Genomic DNA, 25,533 nt, shown 5'->3' on the forward strand with positions numbered 1-25,533 from the left:
CCTTATATCTAACTCTCTACACCTTGATGGATTTTTTACAAGGTGAACACATGTACATTAAGAAATAAAGCATTACTAGCTCCTCAGAAATCCCTCTTTGCCCCCTTCCTGTCACTACTGTCCCCTCCCCTCCAGGATCGCTACCACACTGGCATCTAATACCACAGATCAGTTTACTGTGTTTTTGAACTTTTATATAAATAAAATCATCCATATCTACTCTTTTATATCTGGATCTTTCACTCACATTATGTTTGTGAAGTTTATCTACACTGCATATAATTGGAGCTTATTTGTTCACAGTGATGTAAGGGACTGTGTGAGTATACCACAAAATCCATGCTATTGTTCATGGGAATTTTAGTATATTTCAGTACTATTACCAAAAATTTTAGATTTTTTTTTTGAGACAGGGTCTTACTCTGTCACCCAGACTGGTGTGCAGTAAGTAGCACGATTGCAGTTCACTGCAGCAGCCTGGAACTCCCTCGGCTCAGGTTATCCTCCCACCCCAGCCTCTAGGGTAGCTAGAACTACAGGCATGTGCCACCACACCCGGCTAATTTTTTGTATTTTTTTGTAGAGACAGGGTTTTGCCATGATGTCAAGGTTGGTCTCAAATTCCTGGCCTCCAGTGATCCTCCCACTTCAGCCTCCCAAACTGTTGGGATTATAGGTGTGAGCCACCACACCTGACCAAATCCTAGATTTGTGTGTGTGTCTTTTGGTAACATCTCTATGCATTTCTGTTCGATGTATACTTTAGGAACAAAACTGTGGAGGCATAGAGTACATTGTTCAGCTTTAGCAGATACTGTCAGTTTTCTTTTTTTTTTTTTTTTTGAGACGGAGTCTCACTCTGTCACCCAGACTAGAGTGCAGTGGCGTGATCTCAGTTCACTGCAAGCTCCGCCTCCTGGGTTCACGCCATTCTCCTGCCTCAGCCTCCCGAGTAGCTGGGACTACAGGCGCCCGCCACCACGCCTGGCTAATTTTTTGTATTTTTAGTAGAGATGGGGTTTCACTGTGTTAGCCAGGATGGTCTCGATCTCCTGACCTCGTGATCCACCCGCCTCGGCCTCCCAAAGTGCTGGGATTACAGGCATGAGCCACCGCGCCCGGCCGATACTGTCAGTTTTCTAAGGTGGTGATACCAATTTAGAGAATCTTTGAGTGAAAATATAACCAAAAATGAGGAGTAACTATTGTCTGTTAGCTTCATTGTAGTAGAGCAATAATAACATGAGACACAGAAAAACATTCATAATATACCCTTGGGTGAAAAGAACCTGACAACAAAGCTGGGTATTCAGCTATATAGAAAACACCCATTTGTTCTGTGAGGGAGGAAGTAGCCTTTTATTTTTTGAACTGAAATGTTATTTTCATCATTAAAAATGTACATATATGACTGACGTAACTGGAAAGAACACTCTGACAATACATAAACCCAATTTAAAAAGGTAGTAGTATGTATCAAAATACCATTCATCATGCGGTCAGTAGAACAGAAGCAGGCTATGAATTGCATGAACATGGTACAGGCTGAGCATCCCTAATCCAAAATGTTCCAGAATCTGAATTTTTTGGGCACCAACATGATGCTCAAAGGAAATGCTCATTGGAGCATTTTGATTTCAGACTTTCAAATTTGGGATGCTCAAACCAGTAAGTATATTCCCGAATCCCAAGTCTGAAACAATTCTGTGGTCCCCAACATTTCGGGGAAGGGCTGCTCCACGTGTGCAATAGAAAGTGTTAACAGGAGGAAAGCAAGTGAAGCTTGAGTTAAAATACTTCCCTGTGTCTGACTTGGGAGGCAAAGGGGTCTACAGGTTTACATAGCAATCTATTTTATCTAACGACCTGCTTTCTGCATCTGCATCAGGTTATTCACATTGCTTCCTTTCCATGTCCCAGTGATTTTGTTTTCTTACCTCTGCATGAGGAAAAGGTGGTTCTGGAAGATACACCTTACTCTGTTTGTTGTGACAAAGCCTATTAAAGAGGAAAAACACATCAGCATGAGAGGAAGAGCATACGGTGGCATCTGTTGCCACCTAGTGGCAGCAGTGCAAATATTAAATACTGAAGTTTATTTAAAAATTTCCTGCCAGTGAATTTCACTGTGAATGAAATCCAGTGCCTACAGAGAAGAGATGTATCTTGTATTTTTTTAAACTTTAGAATTTCTCAATACATTTTTTCTTAAAACATAAACTTGTTATTTTGGAATAATTTTAGATTTAAAGAAAAGCTGCAAAGACAGTATAGAGTTCCCATGGCCCCTTCACCCTATGTCCGCAGAGTTAACATCTGATATAACTGGCACAGTCGTCAACTAAGAAATTAACATCAGGACATGACAATCAACTAAACTCCAGACTTCATTCAGATTTCACTAGTTTTTCCAATCGTGTCCCTTTTCTGTTCCAGGATCCAATCCATGATATCATATTGCATTTAGTTGTGGTCAATTTCACAAAGAAAGTGATCTACACCTTGAGACATGGCTTCTGTTTTTGTCCATGCACTTTTTTTTTTTGAGACAGAGTTTTGCTCTTGTTGCCCAGCTGGAGTGCAACGGTGCGATCTCGGCTCACTGCAACCTCCACCTCCTGGGTTCGAGCGGTTCTCCTGTCAAAGCCTCCCAAGTAGCTGGGATTACAGGCACCCGCCACCACACTCGGCGAATTTTTGTATTTTTAGTAGAGACGGGGTTTCACCATGTTGGCCAGGCTGGTCTCAAACTGCTGACCTCAGGTGATTCGCCCGCCTTGGCCTCCCAAAGTGCTGAGATTACAGGCGTGAGCCACTGTACCTGGCCCTCGCACTCTTTTTAACAGCAGCATTGCTAACTCCAACTAGAGAAGAACGAAGGATCACAGGCTAGAGACACTGTGAATGTTTTTGGTAATTTACATTTGCTTTTTCCTAGTCAGTTATGACTTTATAATACTGAGATGTCTGGATAAAGCAAATGTGGCAAAAAGTTTACAGTTGATAAATCAATATATGTGGGTTTTGTGCAGGTTTGACATTTAAAAAAAAGTCACTACTTTGAGGGGAGGAGCTCAGGACTTCAGGGCTTGGATTTTCTATTAATACATTGTATCTAATTTTTCCTACCCTTAGTTTCGTTTAAGTTTGGTTTAAAAAAAAACATCACTTTATACCCTACTTGGAAGATATAAATATGGAAGAGCAAGATGCTTTTGGAGGGTTACCTTATATTATCTAAATAGACACTAGTTCTCTCTTTATTTCTAGCTCAGGGAGACAAATATAAGAGCTTGGTTCTAAACTTATTTTGATTGTTCCAAAGGACATTATCCTACATGCATTAAAGGCAGAGATTAGGGATACAGAAGAGACTACAATATGATTAGAGATTGTGAAGCCCACCTATATAACACTTAGGCCAGTTCTGCTAACAGATCCTTCATGCTCTGCTCCAGAATCCTCATGCAGGCACAGTAGATAGGGACCCACCCCCTTTCTAAGACAGAGGCTGAAGGACCTGATTAAGAGTTTGCTTCTTCTGGGGATAGCTGCTAGAGTTCAAAAGGAGATCTGTGTATACCAGATTATCAGGAAGAATAAAGAATAAATGCCACTTCTAGGATCATCTCTAATTGGGAATGTGACAGACCCTCCTGCTCCCTGATGGCCAGACCTCAGGTACCGCACACTCTTCCACTGCTTGTTCAACAAAGGATCAGAGCCAGGCACTGTGGCTCAGGCCTGTAATCCCACCACTCTGGAAGGCCAAGGTGGGCAGATTACTTGAACCCAGGAGTTCATGGGTTCAGACGAGATGAAACCTTGTCTGTACAAAAATTAGCTGGGCATGATGGTGACACCTGTAGTCCCAGGTACTCAGGAGGCTGAGGTGGGAGGATCGCTTGAGACCAGGAGGTTGAGGCTTCAGTGAGCCGTGATCGTGCTACTGCACTCCAGCCTGGGCGACAGAGTGAGAGCCTGTCTCAAAAACCAACCAACGAACCAACACTCCAAACCCCACAAAAGATCAGAGAGGTCTTTCAAGAGCTATTCCCTCCCATCTCCATCCCCTGCAAAAACAAAACCAACCCAAACAACCAAGCCCCTTAGCTCGGAGCAAGGGCAGACACTGGATAGCAAGGGGCTGGGCTTCTGCAGACATCAAAGCAGGACCATGTAGAAGCCAGAGCAGAACCCCTGAGAACGGGAAGCACAGAGCCAGGGAACCAGAGTGGCAGGGAACAGCAGGCCGGGCCTGAGGCTGAGCACAGAGCAGCCAGGCTGTGAAGCACCTGTTCAGAACACCAAAGAGGAGAGGAAGCCAAACCCTCAGAACAGGCCTGTGGTGGTCCTGGCGTGGGGGGCTGGGACTTGCTAAGTTAATGCAAGTCTGGAGCTAGCAGTTATCCATTTTGGTAACTGAGTTCCTTATTTAGGGAAAAAGGGTGCTTTACAGCAAGGCTGCATGAAAGAGAACAGCACAGTGAAACAGAAACACAGAGAAATCTCCCAGGCTCAAGAAATCCTCCTGCCTCAGCCTCCCGAGTAGCTGGAACTATGGACCTGCACCACCATACCCTGCTACTATTTTAATCTTTTGTGGAAATGAGGTCTTGCTATGTTGCTCAGGCTGATCTCAAACTCCTGGCCTCAAGCAATCCTCCCGCCTCGGCCTCCTAAAGTGCTGGGATTACAGGTGTGAGCCACCCTGATCGGCCTCTTTCTACTTCTTTAACTGTTTGTCTTCACACTTTTCCTAAATATTTGTTATCTAACGACCCCAAAAATGCAGGCATTACTTAAGTCTATCCTTTCCCCACTGCCTGTTCTTCTAACCTGAAATCCTCTCCTCAGACAATCCTATTCATTCTTGTGGCAATCCCAGCCACTCAACTACCTCAACGCTGAGGACACCCCAACCTGTGACTCCAGGCTGGGCTTCTCAGATCTTTGGATTGGACAAGTTTCACCTGCACATCCCCTGCCTCAGGTACCGTCAATGCCCTCAGGGACAAAACCAAACTAAGCTAACCACGCTTGCTGTATGAACCCACCCTTCCTTTGTAGAACCTATTTTGTTTAGGGTCAACACGATCTACTACACTAGAAATTGCGGTGTCAATCTTGATTGCTATCTTTTCTGTATCAAGTAACCAGTAAGTCCTGCCCATTGTATTTCCTAATCGCCTCTCAAATCGGTTCCTGCCTTGCTTTCCTCCAGGATGGTAGAGACTGGAGTCTTCTGTCCCTCGACCTCTGCAAAGACTCTTTGTCTTGTACTTCAGTTGCACCCCCTCCCACCACCTCCCAACAAACTTCACATAAATGCAGAAGGCTCTATATAAAATGCACATATAATCATGTTCATTTCCTGCTTAGAATCCTGCAATGAATCCCCACCATGGACAGGATCCCTCTAGCCTCATACCCTGCCACTCCCCACCCTGAACTTCATACTGTAACAATAAAGAACTATGGATAGTTCTCTGAACAAACCAAACCATTAAAACTTCCCATCTATGTCTTGGCCTGTGTTATCCTCTCCACCCACACATCACCCCAGGCAGACCACCCAACTCATCCTTAAATAGTGTTTCTGTCTGGCTGATTCTTGGTCATTCTTCAGGAGCACCTCCTTCCAGAATGCCTTTCTTAAACCCCCAAACGGGGTCACCACCCACCCCCCTCTCCGAATACCATACAGATACATGTAGGTATGTGCATGGGTATGTGTGTATATATCTCCATCAGATTATTTCCGAGTGGTAAGAGGTTTACACAGCTGCCTCTTCCTTCATGGTATAGATTCCTCAAGGTCAGGGATCTCTTTGTATCCTCAGTGCTTTGGCACTTAAAGGTTTATGGATTTGAGTAAAACTATCGATGGAAACAAGAATAATATGATCACTGAGTTTAAGAGTCTACGGGAGGAGTATTTGAAAAGCTTAAAAGACAGACACACATCCCATGTCTCAGCATGGGAAAACTGCAAACTGTAATTTATAGGTTTTGTGGACTCAAAAAGATAGTCTGAAAACTGATACAGTGATTCCACAATTCTTCCACAAAAATAAGTAAGCAAAAGTAGCTCCAAGAATTCTAAGAAAAATAATGGAGAAATGTACTTTACCACAGAGTACAATTATAAGTGAGGCTGCAGTTATTAAAATATATTAGCATCACGTTGGCCAAAGAATGAATGGATCACTCAATCAGGATAGTCTAGAAACAAAACCTAGTACATATGAAAGTCTGGCATACGGCATTAACACAAATCAGCTGAAAAAGTTAACATTACTCAATAAATAGTACTTGGACAGGTAAGTACTTGACTAATTGGGAAAGAATGAAATTAATGCTTCTCTTCATACTATATACTAAAACAAATTCCAGATAAAATAGTTAAGGGGTGATGTAAAAAAAGAAAGAAAGAAGCTACAATAAAACTGAAAGAAAGTATGTTTAGCCATGTGACACCTATAGAGGCAAGAATTTTCTAAACATAGTATCAACAAAAGAAACTGCAAAAGAGACTAAAACTATCAGTATAAAAAACTAAAAAAAATTCTTGCAAAAAAAAAAAACAAAAAAATCAAAGGCCTAAATGCAATGTGTTACCCTGGATTGGATCCTGAACAAAAACAACAAAAAAAATTTGTGGAAAAACTGGTGCAATCAGAATAAAGATTCAGAGTTAATAATAACGTACTAATGTTATTTAAGGGTGGGCGCAGTGGCTCACGCCTGTAATCCCAGCACTTTGGGAGGCCGAGGCGGGTGGATCACCTGAGGTCAGGAGTTTGAGACCACCCTGGCCAACATGGTGAAACCCCATCTCTACTAAAAATACAAAAATTAGCTGGGCATGGTGGCGGGCACCTGTAATCCCAGCTACTCAGGAGGCTGAGGCAGAATTGCTTGAACCCAGGAGGCAGAGGTTGCAGTGAGCCAAATCGCACCATTGCACTCCAGCCTCAGCAAAAAGAGACAAGGGCAAGACTCCGTCTTAAAAAAAAAAAAAAAAGTACTGTTATTTTAAAAATTTGGACTAATGAACATGGCCACGTGAGACATTAACATTAGGGGAAACCGAGTAAGAGGTATATGGGAACCCTCTGTACTATCTGTGTACTTTTCTGTAAATCTAAAATCATTCCAAAGTAGTAAGTTTATTATTTTAAAAATGGAAAAAAAAAAAGACAAAAATGTGCCAAAATGAGAAAAAAGTCTACATAAATATATCCTTAATACATATAGAAGGAGTTTGAATAAATGTATGAGAGACGTACAAAACCTCTAATAAGTAAATGGGCAAAAAGAGAACAATTTATAGAAAAATCTTCCTGGAAAGCAATTTAGATTCAGATAGTAAACATTAAAAAATATTTATACCCTTTATTCCAGTAATTCTACTTTTAGTAATTTACCTAAAGCAAAAGATGTCATCATATACACAGAAAATGATATTAACTGAACATTTATTACGAAAAGCAAAAAAACTGGGAAAAGCCCTTCCATCTAGCAAGAAATAGTTAACCAAATCATACCATATATAAATGATGTACAAATGATGTAATAATGTAGTCATGTAAAATTTATGTTCTTAAAGATGTGATAATGCTTTAATCTAATATTTAATTTTTAAAAGCAGGATTCAATATTAAACATTCAGTATGATACTGATATAGGTCGAAGAAATACATCAGAATGCTAAGAGTGGTGAGTTATTTCTGGATAGCAGGATGATGGGGTCAGTTTTTTTTTTTTTTTTTTGAGATGAAGTCTTACTTTGTTGCCCAGGCTGGAGTACAGTGGCGTGATCTCGGCTCACTGCAACCTCTGCCTCCCAGATTCAAGCAGTTCTCCTGCCTCAGCCTCCCAGGTAGCTGGGATTACAGGCATGCACCACCACCATGCCTGGCTAATTTTTGTATTTTAGAAGAGATGGGGTTTCACTGTGTTGGCCAGACAGGTCTCAAACTCCTGACCTCAGGTGATCCACCTGCCTCAGCCTCCTAAACTGCTGGGATTATAGGTGTGAGCCACTGTGCCTGGCCGGGGTCAGTTTTTTTTTTACTGTTTTCTGTAATTTTAATTTTTTTCCTATGGTAAACACATATTACATGTATATTAGAAACTAACAAATATCTAAAAACCAGAAACACAAAAAACCTCATCTCATTTTTGTATTCCCGGCTTCTGTCGAATAAAATATTCCAACAACATAAAACATATGTGGTGGGTGAAAACTGGACTTGAAGAGTGCACACCCTGCTGGGATCCAACCACAGAAGCCCACAGGGCTGGCCCGGGGAGTATCTTCTTCAGTATTTTTATTAAGGATTTGGAAGCAGAAATTCAGAGCACACTGATTAAATGTGCAAGTGATACTGAGGGTAGACTGCTCATTACTCAAGATGACCTTCCTCTGTTGGGAAAAAGGAGACCCTGTGGACAAAGGATAAAATTCACCGGGTACCAACAAAAAGTGACAAAGGGCCGGGCGCAGTGGCTCACTCCTGTTAATCCCAGCACTTTGGGAGGCCAAGGCAGGCGGATCACCTGAGGTCAGGAGTTCGAGACCAGCTGACCAGCACAGTGAAACCCCGTCCCTACTAAGAATATAAAAATTAGCCGGGCATGGTGGCGGGTGCCTGTAATCCCAGCTACTTGGGAGGCTGAGGCAGGAGAATTGCTTGAACCCAGGAGGCGGAGGTTGCAGTGAGCGGAGATTGTGCCACTGTGCTCCAGACTGGGTGACAGAGCAAGACTCCGTCTCAAAAAAAAAAAAAAAAAAAGTGACAAAGGAGAATAATTTGTACATGGGATAGAGACGCCTGTATGAGTCTAAACACAGAGGGGAAAAAAAGACCACAGAAGGGAATGAAAAAAGTACTTTACAAAGGCAAGGGTTGGGGGCAGCGTAACTGAATATATCACGAGAAGATGATGTACAAATTCCTTTTTAATTAGAAACTCAGTACATGCTGTGTCTATCTGGCTACCTCATGACTAAAAGGGATTAAATGCAGCCTAGACTGCCTGTGTCACAGTCCTGGAACGTTTGGGAAGCACCATTCTAAGGCACCATTGGGGATACTGTAAAAGTTATTTCCCACTTCTCCTTTTATTTTTGGTCAGGTGAGTTACATTCAAACATGCATCTAAATAACTCTAAAAAGGCTCACTAATTTCGTATTGTTTCATATTTTGCCAACTCTAGGATTTGATCAATTTTCTAATGTAATAAAATTTTGTCAAATATCATACTATTGCAATTTTTAAAAATCTAGTTTTTCTTCTCAGATTTGGCACTATACATTTTAGACAACATGAGCTTGGGCTTGAAAATTTTTTTTAACTTTTAGAATGTTATTTCACCTAGTAACAGGCAGAGGGTGACATGTGATAAGTATATAAGATTTTTGTTACCAGTTTTGAAAGTGCTGGGCTAAGGTAAGTCTCTGCCTTGCATTCTTCCGTCTTTGACAACTATTTTTCTAAACTTAGCAATGCAACAGATTTGGCTTTTAATAATGCAATCTTAGACAGAAAAACAACAAAATGAAATTTCCATAGTAATGTGAGAAAAAATACGATTATTTTTATTCTTACTGCTTGAATGTCCTGAATCAAATAAAATTCATAGAAAAAAACCACTGACATACCACTCAGCAAAGATCTGGGAAAACTCCAGTGAACTGTTGGCCACAGGGGAGATGAAGTAGAGGGGGACGCTAGAGAGCCCGGCTGAGTCGATGTACTGATACAGGCACTCCAGGAGGTCATAGATCACTCCAGAAGGGTAGCAGGGAACCAACACGTTTCCTCCATTCCGGACTGTCAGAGCTAGAAAAGTGGATGCCAGAGGAGAAAAAATATTGTATCAAAAGGGCAGTGTTATAAAGATAGACTGTAACTTGTAAAATAAGATTTGCACTTGTTTTCCTACTTCTGTTTTTACGATTTACTCACATGTCTAATAAGCTGCTTCTTTTGAAGAACACATCAAAGCAGGGGATGCTACAGGCTGATACTGATTTTCTCATCATTGTCTAATCTAGGACCCTGGGAATAGAGCATGTGATTAGGGGTTTGGGTTTTTACCAATGGCAGCTGAGCTTCAGGACAGAGCCTCCAAGCTCCTTCCTGTTTTAGATCCTGCTCAAAAATTTGCTGGATTTGTCTCTGTTCAGTCTCTGACCATGGCTGAATGACCTATAAGAAAATAGGCCAAGTTTTTCTGTTTGGCTAACGTTTGTCTGCAGGAGTTAGTAGTATTTTCTTTCATTAACGTTTGTCTGCAGGAAAATCCCCTATACTTTAAGTACTTAGGCTTACCTAGATACTGTAACTTGAGGGCTGGTGGACTTGCTATTGCTAGAGTATGGTACTAGAGTAGGGTACAGTGGAGAAAATCAACATCGCTGGTCATAGCTCAAGAGCCTGGCTCAAATCCTACCTTTGTCCCAACCCACAGGACCACAGGAAAGCCATTACAACCTTTCTTGGCCTCAGTTTCTGCATCAGTTACATGAAAACAATGAATGAGATCAGTAATTTTCAAGCTTTAGTTTGCGTGGAAAATGCCAGAGAATATGTTGAAAATACAACTTTTCTTCTGGATGTCTCCTTTCCCCAGAGATTCTGACTTACTAGGTCTAAGGTATGGCCCCCAAATTTGCATTTTTAATAAGTAATCCCATTGGTCTTAAGGAAGGCGGTTAGTGGACCCCACTTTGGTAGACTGAATTAAATGTAAGGTTCCTTTCAAGCCTAAAGTTCTTTGAGTCTATGATTCTAGATTATAAACATACAAACCAAGACTCTATTTGAGATTAGTCCAATTATTTTTCTAAGGTACAAATAAATTACCTTTGGATTGGTATCAAAGAACAAAAACAGACTATGTTTATTAGCATGGCTAAGTTTAATTTCTAAAAACAGTGCCTTCCATGTAAATATAAGATAACCACTTCTTCTTCCTAGAGCAGAAGTAGTATCACTTAAAGTTGCTGGAGCTGAAGGTCTGAGCTCATTAATACCTCTTTGATAGCTGTTACGGACTGAATGTGTGTGTCCCCCACACGATTCTCATGTTGTAGGCCTAACCCCCACTGTGATGGTACGGAGAGGCAGGGACTTTGGGAAGTGATTAGGTTTAGATGAGGTCATGAGGGTGCAGGCCCCATGATGGGATTCATGCCCTCATAAGAAGAGGAGGAGAGGCCGGGCATGGTGGCTCACACCTGTAATCCCAGCACTTTGGGAGGCCGAGGCAGATGGATCATGAGGTCAGGAGTTCGAGACCAGCCTGGTCAACACAGTAAAACCTTGTCTGTACTAAAAATACAAAAATTAGCCGGGCACAGTGGTGCACACCTGTAGTCCCAGCTATTTGGGAGGCTGAGGCAGGAGAATCACTTGAACCTGGGAGGCGGAGGTTGCAGTGAGCCAAGATCGTGCCACTGCGCTCTAGCCTGGGCAACAGAGCAAGACTCCATCTCAAAAAAAAAGAAGAAGAGGAAGAGACACCAGAGCTTCCCCTCTTCTCCACGAGGACACAGCAAGATGGCAGTCATCTGCATCAAGAAACGACCATGCTGGCACCCTGATCTCAGACTTCCCAGTCTCCAGAATTGTGAGAAGTTAATGTCTGCAGTATTTTGTTACGGCAGCTCAAACTGACTAAGACAGTAACCAACCTATTTGTCTAAATGAGAGGCAGAACTTCCAGATTTAGTGAGTTATATCCGAAGGAAAATAAATTTCTTCCAGGTAGAAAATGCCCCATACCTCTCTTAATTTAGCCTTTCCTCAAAAGAAGAAAAAATAAAACCAACCAAATATTAGTGGGGAAAAAATATACCTGTTCGGCCGGGCGCTGTGGCTCACGCCTGAAATCCCAGCATTTTGGGAGGCCAAAGAGGACGGATCGCCTGAGGTCAGGAGTTCCAGACCAGCCTGGCCAACATGGTGAAACCCTGTCTCTACAAAAAATACAGAAATTAGCCGGATGTGTTGGCACACGCCTGTAGTCCCAGCTATTCAGGAGGTTGAGTCAGGAGAATTGCTTGAACCCAGGAGACAGAGGTTGCAGTAAGCCAAGATTATGCCACTGCACACAAGCCTGGGTGACAGAGCAAGACTCTGTCTCAAAAACAAACAAACATTCATACATATATATCTGTTCACTGTATTGCTTCTGTGAGTTCAAAGTGTAACACTCTTTTCTGTGCTATTATTTGCAAAGATGTACTGCCTCCCTCCTTTGACAACTGCTACCCTGTAAGCACTCCTTCCCCCATTATTGTAAAATATTATATTTATTATTGTAAAATAAATGCAAGATAGATCATCCAACGTAAGATGAGAGATGGTTGCACACCTAGGTTGCTGCAGAACTCTCCCACCATTCCATCTGGGTTTGCAGTGGGGATCTGGGTAAGCCCTGTCAGAACAAGAACATCGCTGTTTTTGAGAGAAGCTTGGTCCATGGGCTGAAAAAGAACACAGAAATATGGTTAGTAATTTTAAAAGGAACATTACCTACAAATACTGAAAGTATACGAGAACACAGACATTGCTCTTTCTACGTTTAACCCATCATTGAGTTCTCTTATGTTCTCTAAGGAATAGTCTGTCCTTAACCACTGGCTGCCTAAGTTGGGTGGGGACTGATGGGAGGAGGCAAGACAGAGCTTTACAGAGGGATGAACAAGTTCTGTATCTTCACTGGGGCAGTGATTATATCAAAATTCAGTTTTACACATTTAAGATCTTTGTGTTTCACCATATATACATTTTACCTCCATTAAAACAAGGTATCTCGTATTTCTGTAATGCTTTCTTCTTTTCAAAATGCCATCTCCCATGTCATCAGTGGTTCTCAAGCTTCATGTGAGTCAGAATCCCCTGGAGGGTGTGCTAAAACACAGACTGTGCTAAAATTGGGCCCCTCCCAGAGTTTCAGATTCAGGTTGGGGTGGGGCCTGAGAATCTGCATTTTCACATCTTCCCAGGAGCTGCTGCCATTGCTGGCCTGGGGAATCACAATTTGAGAAGCATACATTATGGAATTTGATTCTCAAAATAACTCCGAAGCACAGGAAATAAGCACACACTATGGGAATATGGAATTTAGGACTCAAAGAAGTAAGGAGATTTACACTAAGTCCCAGTGGCATAGAAGCCATGAAGAACCCTAGATTGGGAACTAGAAGGTCAAATCTACTCCCAGTTCCATGACCAGCCTCATGACCTCAGTCACAGCTCTGAGCTGGGTTTCTTATAAAATGGGGCTATTTCTTGACCCATCTCCCCTAGATGACTTCTGTAAGTCTCATAGGTTAACATCCACGATCTTCTTGTGAACTAGGAACTCCCAGGGCACACTACTGTGTGATTCTTAGGATGCTGTGTTTTTATTTTTACTCACCACAGCTTGAATTTAATTTTGATTGTTTTCAAAGCATTTCAAAAAATATTACCCTTTCTAAATAAATTAGGATTAAAATAAGAAACCAAAACGAGGGCCCATGGATTGAGACGCTGGAGAGCTCACAGGAGGGCTCATAAAGGTTTCCATCTGAAACACATCCTTTCCTCATCTCCACTGAAAATATCCAGTGGATCGTCAGAAGAAAAAAACCAGCAACACAGTTTACTAAGAAGGCTTACCCCTCTTTTTTCTGTCCCACCCAATTTTGCAGTAAATAAAATTCCAAATAATAGCAAAGTCTCAACATCTGCATTGTGGTCTCCGAGTAGCTGTGCCTTGAGTATTTTCCTTTCACCTTCTATTATATATAAGCATGGATACATGAGCTTCATTATTTTTTAAATAACATAATTTTGGTCTTACGTTATAAGCAGCTTTATAACCTGAAAAACATTTAATATGGAAACAGAAAAAGGCCAGTGGTGAAGACAGCTATATGTGAATACCTTCTATTTTCTATTTGCACAAGTATATTCACAGAAGTATGTAAGAGCTCTTTCTCTGCTTGGGCAGAACTCATCTATTTGTACTTTTCCAACAAAAACATATGCATCCATTGTTTCCAGAGAAGAGAGGAAGGGAAGTACAGGACAGTGATTCTTAGCAGCAGATGTGTAAGGGGCCTCAGATTGTTTCTCGTGTGCGAGTTATCAACTGCAAGGAAACTGGAATGGTGAGAAAGGAACCAAGCATCAATGGGTAGCACAGTTAGCTTAAAATGGCAACCATTTTATATGGACCTTGTTAGAATGAACCAACAATGATCCCGAGGGCTGAAGGGAGATGAGGGACTTTAGAGGGTCCAGGAACCTCCTAAAATGGTATATACAATTCTGTGTGTGCCTGTGTAAACTTCTTTTTTCTTTTTTTCGGAGACAGCTCTGTTGCCCAGGCTGGAGTGCAGTGGCGCCATCTCGGCTCACTGCAACCTCCACCTCCTGGGTTCAAGCAATTCTCCTGCCTCAGCCTCCTGAGTAGCTGGGATTACAGTGCTCACCACCAAGCCTGGCTAACTTTTGTATTTTTAGTAGAGAAAAGTTTTCACCATGTTGGCCAGGCTGGTCTTGTACTCCTGACCTCAAGCGATCTGCCTGCCTTGATCTCCCAAAGTGCTGGGATTACAATCGTGAGCCACCACGCCCAGCCTCTGTGTATACTTTCCCATAAATTTAACTGGGTGGTGAAATGGGGCCATGACCCCAAAAAGATGAGGAACTACTGATTCACACTTGAACTCCGACATTTGAGGCTGCAGTGAGCTATGTTTGCACCACTGCACTTTAGCCTGGGCGGCAGTGCAAGACTCTCTCCCTCTCAAATAAAACAAAAGAACTACTGATCCAGATAAAAATACATAACACAGGTCAGGCTCAGTGGCTCATGCCTGTAATCCCAGCATTTTGTGAGGCCAAGGTGGGTGGATCATGAGGTCAGGCGTTCGAGAACAGCCTGGCCAACATAGCGAAACCCAGTCTCTACTAAAAATACAAATAATTAGCTAGGCGTGGTGGCGGGTGCCTGTAATCTCACCTACTCGGGAGGCTGAGGCAGGGGAATTGTTGAACCCGGGAGGCGGAGGTTGCAGTGAGCCAAGATCACGCCATTGCACTCCAGCCTGGGCAACAAGAGCAAAACTCCGTCTCAAACAAAACAAAACAAAACATATAACACAGAGCAAACTCTGAAAACATTATCTCTGAACCTTGGCCATTAGCATCTTCTTCCTTTGAATGTTAAATGACCACCAACAAACAAACAGAGGCAGTGCTACAGTACGTCGAATGTCGAATGTCGAGGAGGTGGAACCATGTAAGATACCTCATGATCAGGTCAGACTGGATGTTTGTAATTTTAGCCCTTAACTCAGAGACATTTGTCGTTGATTCCCAGGGCTACTTTGATGAAGCAGGCTTAAAAGGCTTTTAGTGACACTCCAAACCAAGCTGACACCTCCAACTACTCCATTTCACCACTAAAGGGCAAATGTATAGATTACTGGTATCAATGACCACTCACTGAGTGCTGCAAACGGGAACATTTTGTTCAAATACACACACAAAGAAAAAGCCATCTTGTCCAAGTACCAACTTAAAATACCTTACAAAGTTGAAAGTCACAAACAAGTGATTCTTCTTCTTGGTCACTTTGCAAGCCGGGGACCCCTAGCCAGTGACGCCCCACTCGGGCCTCACTCAGCCACATTGGTGTGCTGAGGTCAGTAATACATGGCTTTTTGGCAGATGATGTTTTGCTCCAGTTTTCTTTCATTCCTTGGCTAAGGAACTTAAGACTCAATTTCAACAGCCTGGGTCACTCACTGCCTTTGGAACATCTCCTGGACATCTCTCCCTTCCCCTATACCAAGTTGTCCCTTTAACATGTGCCCTGGGGCATCTAATACTTTCTATCTCAGCACTGATCACTCCAAAATGAAAGTACTATTTACTTGTCTGTGCCCCCCACAGGACTCTGAAGCTCTGTGAAGGCAAGAACTTTGTTTCCCTGTTGCCTAGCAAAATGCTTGGCATACAGCATTTACTAAACAAACATTTGCTGAATAGATGAATACATAAAAAGAACATGGTCTGGTAGGAAACGTGAGAATTTCACAGTGGGAAAGAGTGCAGTGGGAGTCAGGAAGGTGAGGGGAAGCACGCCCACTGCAGGAGGCAGGGAGGGCATGGGCAGGGCAAGGCAGCGTGCATATGCCAAATGAATCTACTTGGCCAGGATGGGGAGTGTACTTTGGGCTGGAGAAAGGAGTTGAGTAAAGAGAGTGTAATTGGTAAAGGGCCAAAAAGGTCAGGATCATGCCCACTGACAGAGCAGGCAGTGAGGAGCCAACAGTCTGAAGCAGCAAATGACATTCTGGTAACAGCAATTACGGGAGATTTCGCTAAAGGAGGTGGGTGAGAGCAAACAGAGAACATTTTTAAGGCCCCTATAGCAGTCCAGACAGAGAGAAACAAATTATAATGTCATGGCAGGTGAGGAGATGGAAGCAGCAGATCCACTTGACTCACCCTGGAGAAAAGTTCTGCATGTACACATCTTCTCCCCCCATTATAACTTCTGTAAATTTCATGTTTCTCCTATAGCCTAGTTTACTCTGTTCCCCAAAGTAGGGGTTTAGGAAATATCACTAACTATATGAGGTAATGAATGAACAACTAAACAAATGCACATAAATGGTATACATTACTTCTGAGAGAAGGAAATATTCTGCAGAGAGAAGCTGTACAGCCAGATAAGACAAACAAGATAGCGAGTATGGAAAGAAATAGGTGGAGGGCCAGTAAATCGTCCGGTCTCCCCCTCCTTGCTTCATGGGACCAACCTCCAACTGATCCATGGACTATTAGTAGCTCAGCTTACCTGCCACCCTAGCCCCCAAATATATTAGGTTTAACTTTTACTGTAGAGCTTCCAAATCAGAGCATAGTATTGCAGAAACAGCAAAACATTTGGGGAAATTCAGGGGGAAGAAAACATTACAAAAAAACAAAACAAACCTACCTAGCAACTGCCTTAGTTCTTAAAAATTTGATTCGGCTGGGCACGGTGGCTCACGCCTATAATCCCAGAACTTTGGGAGGCCAAGGCAGGTGGATCACTTGAGCCCAGGAGTTTGAAACCAGCCTGGGCAACATGGCAAAACCCCATCTCTACAAAAAATACAAAAAAATTAGCCTGGCATGGCGGTGTGCGCCTATACCTCTAGCTACTCAGGAGGCTGAGATGGGAGGAACTCTTAAGCCCAGGAGGCAGAAGCTGCAGTGAACTGAGATCATGCCCTTGCCCTCCAGCCTGAGTGACAGAGTAAGACTCTGTCTCAAAACAAACAAACAAAAAAACTATATTACTGCCAGTCTTTGTTTATTTATTTACTTATTTATTTATTTTTGAGACAGAATCTTGCTCTGTTGCTCAGACTGCAGTGCAGTGGCGTGATCTCAGCTCACTGCAGCCTCAACCTCCTTGGGCTAAAGTAAGACTCCCACCTCAGCTTCCCAAGTAGCTGGGACCACAGGTGTGTGCCACCATGGCCAGCTAATTTTTGTATTTTTTGTAGAGATGGAGTTTTACCATGTTGCCCAGCCTGGTCTCAAACTCCTGGGCTCAAGCAATTCTCCTGCCTCGACCTCCCAAAGTGCTGGGATTACAGGCGGGAGCCACCAGGCCCAACCAGTGCCACAGTCTTTAAGACCTCAAGAAAATGAGCCAATAGGAGCACTCCCCTGACCTTCAAAGGGAAAAGGATCATGAAGTACAGGTGCAGGAACTGTGCCAGCTCTAGGAGACCTTCTCATAGGCCAACCACTGCCTTCCAACCCCATGGATAAGAAGGAATTCCCACAGTGAAGAATAAAACATCATAAGCTCAGGGAATGACTGGATGGAAAATGCCAATTCATTTTCTTTTATTTCATTTCTTAGACAAATTCTTTCCAAAATTCTAAGCCAGAGATTCTTAACCTGATAAATAACAATGGGCTTCTGAGGACTCCATAAACTCAGGGTCCCCAGAAATAAAAAGCAAAGTCTGTGTCAATGTGCATAAATGTTTTATTACTTTTTTTGGAGCAGTTCTCATCAGATTCTTACTATCAGGCTTTTGGTTAATGACCCACAAAATGTTAAGAACCACTGCTCGAAGGCAGACATCCCCCTGTGGAATCCTTGCTTTCAAATAATCTCTCCTCTCCTTCTCCCTCATAGACCCAAGGAGCCTTAGAAACCAGAGAACCACGTGTCTTAGCTTCATGGCCAAAAGTTATATGGGAAGGAAATAGCCCACTGACTGGCTGTGCTTGGTTTTCCAAATTTATTCCAGAACAGAGACCAAGTTGTTGGTGTTGGAGAGTCTTCAAGGCCTTCAGGTAAGAGCTAAAGGGGTAGGATGGATACCTTTCCAGGTCTCTTTTGTGGTCAGAAAGATGAGAAAAGATCAAAACAATAAACTAACTAAACCTAAACACAAACGAAAACGTACTGCCAAGAGTAACAACAAAATACTCTACCATGCCCTACAATTTTCCATACTTCAAATCTTAGCCTGGTAAGGACATCAGTGTCACATTCTATTATAGATAAGTTTCTAAAACTAACCAGGCCTGGCTCATGCCTGTAATCCCACCACTTTGGGAGGCTGAGATGGGTGAATCGCTTGAGCCTAGGAGTTCGAGACCAGCCTGGGCAACATGGTAAAACCCTGTTTCTACCAAAAAAAAAAAAAAAAAAAAAAAAAAAAAAAATAGCCAGATGTGCTGGTGCACTGTAGTCCCAGCTACTTGGGAGGCTGAGGTGGGAGGATCATCTGAGCCCATAGACTTTGAGGTTGCAGTGAGTCATGATCACGCCACTGCACTCCAACTTGGGCAACAGAGTGAGACTGTCTCAAAAGTAAATAAATAAAGTAAGTAAATAATAAAACCAAGCCCTAACATCTAGGTATATGTAGCTTTTGCTATACTATACTGGGGAATTTCACATCTAAAACTCAAGTCTACCCCTGAAGTCAGGCAGAGTAGCCAAGAAGCTATTGAAATAATACGACTATTAAGTTGCCTTTTCAAACCAACATAATACAAAATGTAGTATTCAAATACAGGTTCGCAGGTCACAAGCAAATCCATTCATTTGATTAGCCAGGGCCAGAAAGGCTGTGGCTTCAATAATCAAAAGTGCTTGCTAGTTATTGCCAATACATTTATGGGATCTTTCCAACAGGTGCTGCTTGTTTTGTTCTATTAGTATTATCATTTTTAAACTGTGTCCTGGGCCCTTTTTCTGGGCAGACTGTACAACTGTCTGAAATAAGTTTTTTTAAGGAAAAAAGTTTTAAGCCATTTAAATGTCCAACAGTGCGAAGAGTTAAACATTTAATGGTATATCCACGTGATAGACCACCAGACAGATATCATATGTCATGTGGTAGAATCCATGATGACCTAAGTAAAGTTCACTATACAGTTCATCAGAAAGAGTAGAAAAGCAGGCTGCAAATAGCTCTTTATGTCAGGATTCATACAGTTTTTCTCTTTTCTCTGAGATTTTTGTATTTTCCAAAATTATTACAATAAATACAAATTAAAATTTTCTAATCAGAAATAGAAGAAAATAATATTATTTCAAAATAAGATGTCTATTATAACTCCTGACAAGACCACACATGGGCATGAGCTGCTGGCATGCTCCCAGAATCTATTTTTATTTTTATTTATTTATTTTGAGACAGGGTCTCACTTTGTTGCCCAGACTGGAGCACACTGGTGCAGTCACAGCTCACTGCAGCCTCAACCTCCCTAACTCAAGCGATCCTCCCACCTCAGCATCCCGAGTAGCTGGGACCACACGCGTGTGCCACCATGCCCAGCTTCTTTCTTGATTTTTTGTAGAGACGGGGTCCCACTATATTGTCCAAGCTGGTCTTGAACACTCCTGAGCTCAAGCAATCCTCCCACCTTGGCCTCCCAAGGTGTTGGGATTACAGGCGTGAGCCAATATGCTCTGCCACACTCCCAGAATCTAAACTGAGAGGACAGAGACGCTCAGAAGCAAGGGCAGCTGACAAATTTGAGAAACTAAATCAAAACCGGAATAAATTCCTGGGGAAACTAGGGGTCTTGGAATGAGGACAAAATGGCAGGCAATCACCTCTGCTGTGGGTGGAGGAGAGGCTGGGTAAAAACGCTTTGTCCTTTTTTCTTTCCTCCATATTACAGTTGACAGATTGTGGAAGGTTCAACACCCCCACTCCTCCTGCGTGAGGAAGGAAATGCCAGAACAGTGGGATGAAGGTTCACAGAACACCAAGCCACTCCTTGCTTGTTCCCTCACACCACAAGTGCAAAGTGGTGACAAGTCAGGGAGACACTCAGGAGAAACAATGTCTGAAGCAGTGGTATGAGGAGGGTCCCTGAGGGTCAAGCAAGAAGAGATCACAGGGAATCAAACAAGACCACCAAGGAAGGCAGCATCTACTAAACATGGTGAGCTAAAACCTATCCCCACAGGGAGAATTAGTGAACCAGGGAGTAGGAATATATGTATTAAAATGTCCCAAAAATACACAGAGGGCGATTAAAATGAGCAGGTATAAAGAGAAACATCTAGAAATACTGTGAACAAAAGTATAGTTGTGGAAATGAAGAGTTCAATACATAGGCTGAGGAGCAGCATGAATACGGCTGAGAATGAATTCAGGAACTGGAAGATTTTTTCCAGGAGGCTTCATGAAGTAGACGGGAAATATACAAGAAAAGAGACATACAATACACAGAAGTGTCAGTATCTATATACTAGAAATTCCATAAAAAGAAAAAGAAAATCAACCAGGAGTAAGTAATTTAAAATATGACTAAGAATTTATTTAAGTTAAAGGAAATTGGAAGATCTCACAGATACTACATTCACTGGAAAAACACACATTGAAGAGAAATCATTGTAAAACTTACAAATATTAAAGTGAAAATTCTAAAAGCAAGATCCCATATAATGGAATGCAAATCTAAATGGCTTTAGGGTTCTTAATGACAACAAGCGATACAAGTGGAAAATGAAGTCATATTTCCAAAGCTTTATCCTATCAAAGTTTTTTGCCTCTGATTTTTAATCCATCCAACCTATCATTTAAATGTGAGAAAAAAATTAAAGACATTCTTAATAACTCAAGGCCTCATAGGCTTACCACTTCAAGACCCTCTAGATTCCCACTCCTCAAGCATTCCTGGAAGAAGAAAAGTCAATCTAGCAGGATATTATGAGATCCTGTTTATGGAAAGTAAGGTTGAAAAACTTGCAATATATCTCAATGAAGATCACTGTCATTGCAATAATGAATATATTCACCACCGTATGTATATTCTAAACGACCCAGAACTAAAATTCTAGATGGTTTCACCATGGTCAGCATGGGGTATGGTGTGCAAAGGAAGAGAGAAAGATAGGGGAGACGAGGACAGTGTGGCTTTGGGAGGAAAGATACAGATACTGATAAGTAAGATAGTCACAGAAAAAATAAACTAAGAAATAACTCAGAAGAATAAAAATAAAATGTGCATTTTCACATATACAGAAGGAAATTTACCCTTCTAAAGGAAGGCAAGAAAGGACTAGGAAAAGAATGAACTAAAAACATGAAAGAAGATGGCAAAACTACAATAGTCATCACAAGAAACATAAACAGGCTCACCAACCAAGAGACACTAGATTAAAAAAAGAAACCCTGGCCAAGCACGGTGGCTCATGCCTGTAATCCCAGCACTTTGGGAGGCCAAAGGTGGACCGATTGCTTGAGCCCAGGAGTTTGAGACCAGCCTGGGCAATATAGGAAGATCCTGTCTCTATAAAAAAATACAAAAATTAGCCAGGCACGGTGACATATGCCTGTAGTCCCAGCTACTTGGGAGGCTGAGGTGGGAGGACTGCTTGAACTGCGGAGGCAGAGGCTGCAGTGAGTTGAGATTGCACCACTGTACTCCAGCCTGAGCGACAGAGCAAGACCTTGTCTCAAAAAAACAAAACAAAACAAAAAAAACCAGGCACATATGAAATGGGAAAAAGCCTCTTGGCTTTTAATGCAGTTTTTATAGAGAAAAAAAGAAAGCATCGAAGCATCCTGATAAAAAGAATAACTGATGGATAAAACACAATGATCATGAATATATGGACTCCTGAGTATACAGCTTAGAAATATTAAAAAAGTAAAAATTGGTAAAACTACAGTGAGAAATAGATAAATCAACAACATACCCTTTTCAGAAATCAGTAGCTAAGCAAAGATATAAGACTTGAATAATGCAAAAAACTCAAATACATATAGAAATATTTTACCCAACAGTGAATACACATTTTTTCCAAGACACGTAGAACATTTACAAAAATAGATTGCGCTTCAAAGGAAGACTAATCAAATTTCAGTCCATCAGGATATGTTTATTATAATGCAAAAGATTAGAATCCTGAAACATATGCTTAAAAAAATTTCCCCTAATCCTATGTCTAATCAGACTGGATGGACTAGAAACAAACAATTATACTGTAAAATAACCTTTGGTTATTTAAATCATGAACATTAAAGAGAAAATTATGATATACTTAGAGATGAATGACAAAGCACTGCATATCAAAAATGTAACAGAGTAAAATTATACTAAGATGGAAACCGGTTGCTTTAAATACATTTACGGAAAAGCAAACACTGAAACACACTTAGTAAGTATTAAACAGAGTAAATCCAAAGAAGGAAGGAAGGAAATAAAGGGCAGAACAAAGGATGAAAATACAACCAAAACAATTAAAAGCAAAAACTTATTTTTTGAATAAAATCAATAATACAGACAAACTTCTGGCAAGTCTGATCAAGATGATGAAAATAAAATTTAGAATGAAAACAGACTTACACAAAAAGGTTAAACAAATAAAAGAGGATTATAAATAGCTCTATGCCTATGATTTTGAAAACCTAAGCAAAAATGACAAATCTCTGCCAAAATTCTGGTACAATTTTGGCCCAGAAAATATAGTTCAATAATGGTAATCCAGGTCCAGACAGTTTTATGGAACATTTGACCAAACTTTCAGGAAAAGATAATCCCTACCTCACATATTTTTTCTGACATTAGAAAAAGAGGGAAAGGCTCCCAAATCACCTTATGAGACTAATATACCTTGGTTTCCAACAAACAAAGGTAGTACAAGAAAATAATGTATGGGCCCATTTTTCACCTATGACTACGGATTTTAAACTTCAATAAAATATTCACCAACTCATTCCTGGAGAGTATTTTAAAAAGAATAGATTGTAATCAAGCAAGATTTATCCCAGGAATACTGGATGGTTAAATGTGAGAAAAGCTAACACTGCAGTTCACTACATTAATGGTCTCAAAGGAGAGAAATCAAAGTTGATCTCACATGCTCAAAAGCATTTGATAAGGTATAACACTTATATCTGACTTCTAAAAAATCAGAAAGTTGGGGATAAAGGAGACACTCCTTAACTTGACAAATAAAAATGGTGCAGTAAGTGTGATGTTTAACGAAGAAACTACAAAAGCTTTCCTTTTACAGCCTTATACAAGACAAGGATGTCCACTATCATCATTGTTGTGCAACGTAGTATTACAGGGCTCAGTCACAGGATAAGAAAAATAAAAGATACAAAGGTTAGAAGAGAGGTGAGAAAACTGTTAATTCTTTGCAAGATAATATCAATAGATTATTAGAATTAAGAGAATTCAGCATGGTTGCTAAATATCAAATCAATTAAATTAATACTGAGACCTCATGCTCAGTAAAGGCTAGTTCTCTTCCTTCTCCCTTTGGGAGGCTGCACTCTTTGGCCTCAATTTTCCTTTAACTCTCCAACCATTCTTACACAAGACTATTTTTCTTTCTTCCACTGTCTGTTGGTAAAAGTTCCCTATGGATCAGTCTTTGGCCCTCAGCCCTTTATTTAGATTTTTTTTTTTTTTTTTTTTTGAGACGGAGTCTCTCTCTGTTGCCCTGGCTGGAGTGCAATAATGCAATCTTGGCTCATTGTAACCTCCACCTCCTGGGTTCAAGCGATTCTCCTGCCTCAGCCTCCCGAGTAGTTAGGATTACAGGTGAACACCACCACACCGGTTAATTTTTGTATTTTTAGTAGAGACGGGGTTTCACCATGTTGGGGTCTTGAACTCCTGACCTTGTGATCTGCCTGCCTTGGTCTCCCAAAGTGCTGAGATTACAGGCGTGAGCCACCGTGCCCGGTTAGATTTTTAAAACGTGACAACCCTCCAGTTTGTCTCCAGACTTGCCTCCACATCCCAGTGCCAGCCCCATATTTCCATCTGTCTAATGTTCTCTCAAATTCACATTCATGAAACCTACTACCCTCTTCTGCAACAAATGTCCCTCTGCCAACTCTTCCTTGTTAATTGGAATGGCCATTAACACTATTCTCAATGTCATGCAGACATAAGATCTGTAACTTTTATTCTTTCTTTTCTGAAGACAGTGGGCATTCAACAAATGTTTCTTGCATGAAACACCCACCAATGTTTTAACTCTTTTCTCCATTCTTACTGCCTCAGGCTTAATCCAAAGCCTTATTTCCCTATGTTTATCAGAATTCTACAGCAGCCTGTGATATTCTTCCTAGTTAGTAAAGATTGTACTCAAGTAGACCAGGAGTTAGCAAAGTTTGCTGTAACTTTAAAGTAGAATTCTGCCATTATAACTTTTTTTTTTTTTGAGACAAGGTCTTGCTCTGTTGCCCAGGCTACAGTGCAATGGCACAAACATGGCTCACTGCAGCCTTAACCTCCCAGGCTGAAGAAATCCTCATGCCTCCCAAGTAGCTGGGACCACAGGCACATGCCACCACACCTGGCCTTTTTTTTTTTTTTTTAAACTTTTTTGTAGAGACGGGGTCTTGCCATGTTGCCCAGGCTGGTTTCGAATTCCTGGGCTCAAGCAGTCATCTTGCCTTGGCCTCCCAAAATGCTGTGATTACAGGCATGAGCCACCCTGTCCAGCCTATGGTGTATATTCAGCCATAAACATTCCATAAACAAGTGGGTGTGGCTGTACTTCAACAAAATATTATATGCCAAAATAGGTGGGATGCTACATTTAGTGCCCAGGCCACAGTTTGCTAACATCTGCATTAGTCTATCAAGTTTTTCAAACCAAAACTTTTCTCATCCCTGCCAATTCAATACAGAATCCAATTATGTGGGTAGAGAAAAATCTAATTTTTTTCTTTTTTACATATAACACAGGTTGCCAGCTAGAAATTAAAATTAATTACTTAGGTATGTTGCTCATTACTTTCAAGACATTATTTTCCCTTTAAATTTATGGACCTTGTAAGAATAATTTACTGGAAATTACATCACTAGTACTGTAAAGGCTTTGAACTAAGCAGGACAAATCGCAACAGTTGGCAGCCAAGTCATCTTTCTGTCTTTTATGGAAGAACATATCAGGAATGATAGAAGCTGCCAATAAAAAATTTTGATTCAATGAAGCAGATGATGGTG

The 25,533-nt window shown here is 41.3% G+C and overlaps 1 protein-coding gene across 2 annotated transcripts in view; it reads right to left on the reverse strand.

The window, feature by feature from the left end:
- Nucleotides 1–25,533, reverse strand: part of INTS9 (integrator complex subunit 9) — a 118,948-nt gene that overhangs the window by 19,285 nt on the left and 74,130 nt on the right. For both annotated transcript variants that reach the window (XM_054499491.2, XM_063669390.1), the window contains 3 exons: nucleotides 12,392–12,503; nucleotides 9,672–9,852; nucleotides 1,938–1,998 (listed from right to left, as the gene is read on the reverse strand). In XM_054499491.2, the coding sequence (XP_054355466.1) occupies nucleotides 1,938–1,998; nucleotides 9,672–9,852; nucleotides 12,392–12,503 (354 nt within the window). The remainder of the gene's footprint in view (nucleotides 1–1,937; nucleotides 1,999–9,671; nucleotides 9,853–12,391; nucleotides 12,504–25,533) is intronic.

The sequence above is a fragment of the Pongo pygmaeus genome, chromosome 7 (genome assembly GCF_028885625.2).
Source record: "Pongo pygmaeus isolate AG05252 chromosome 7, NHGRI_mPonPyg2-v2.0_pri, whole genome shotgun sequence".
NCBI classification, from domain to species: Eukaryota; Metazoa; Chordata; class Mammalia; order Primates; family Hominidae; genus Pongo; species Pongo pygmaeus.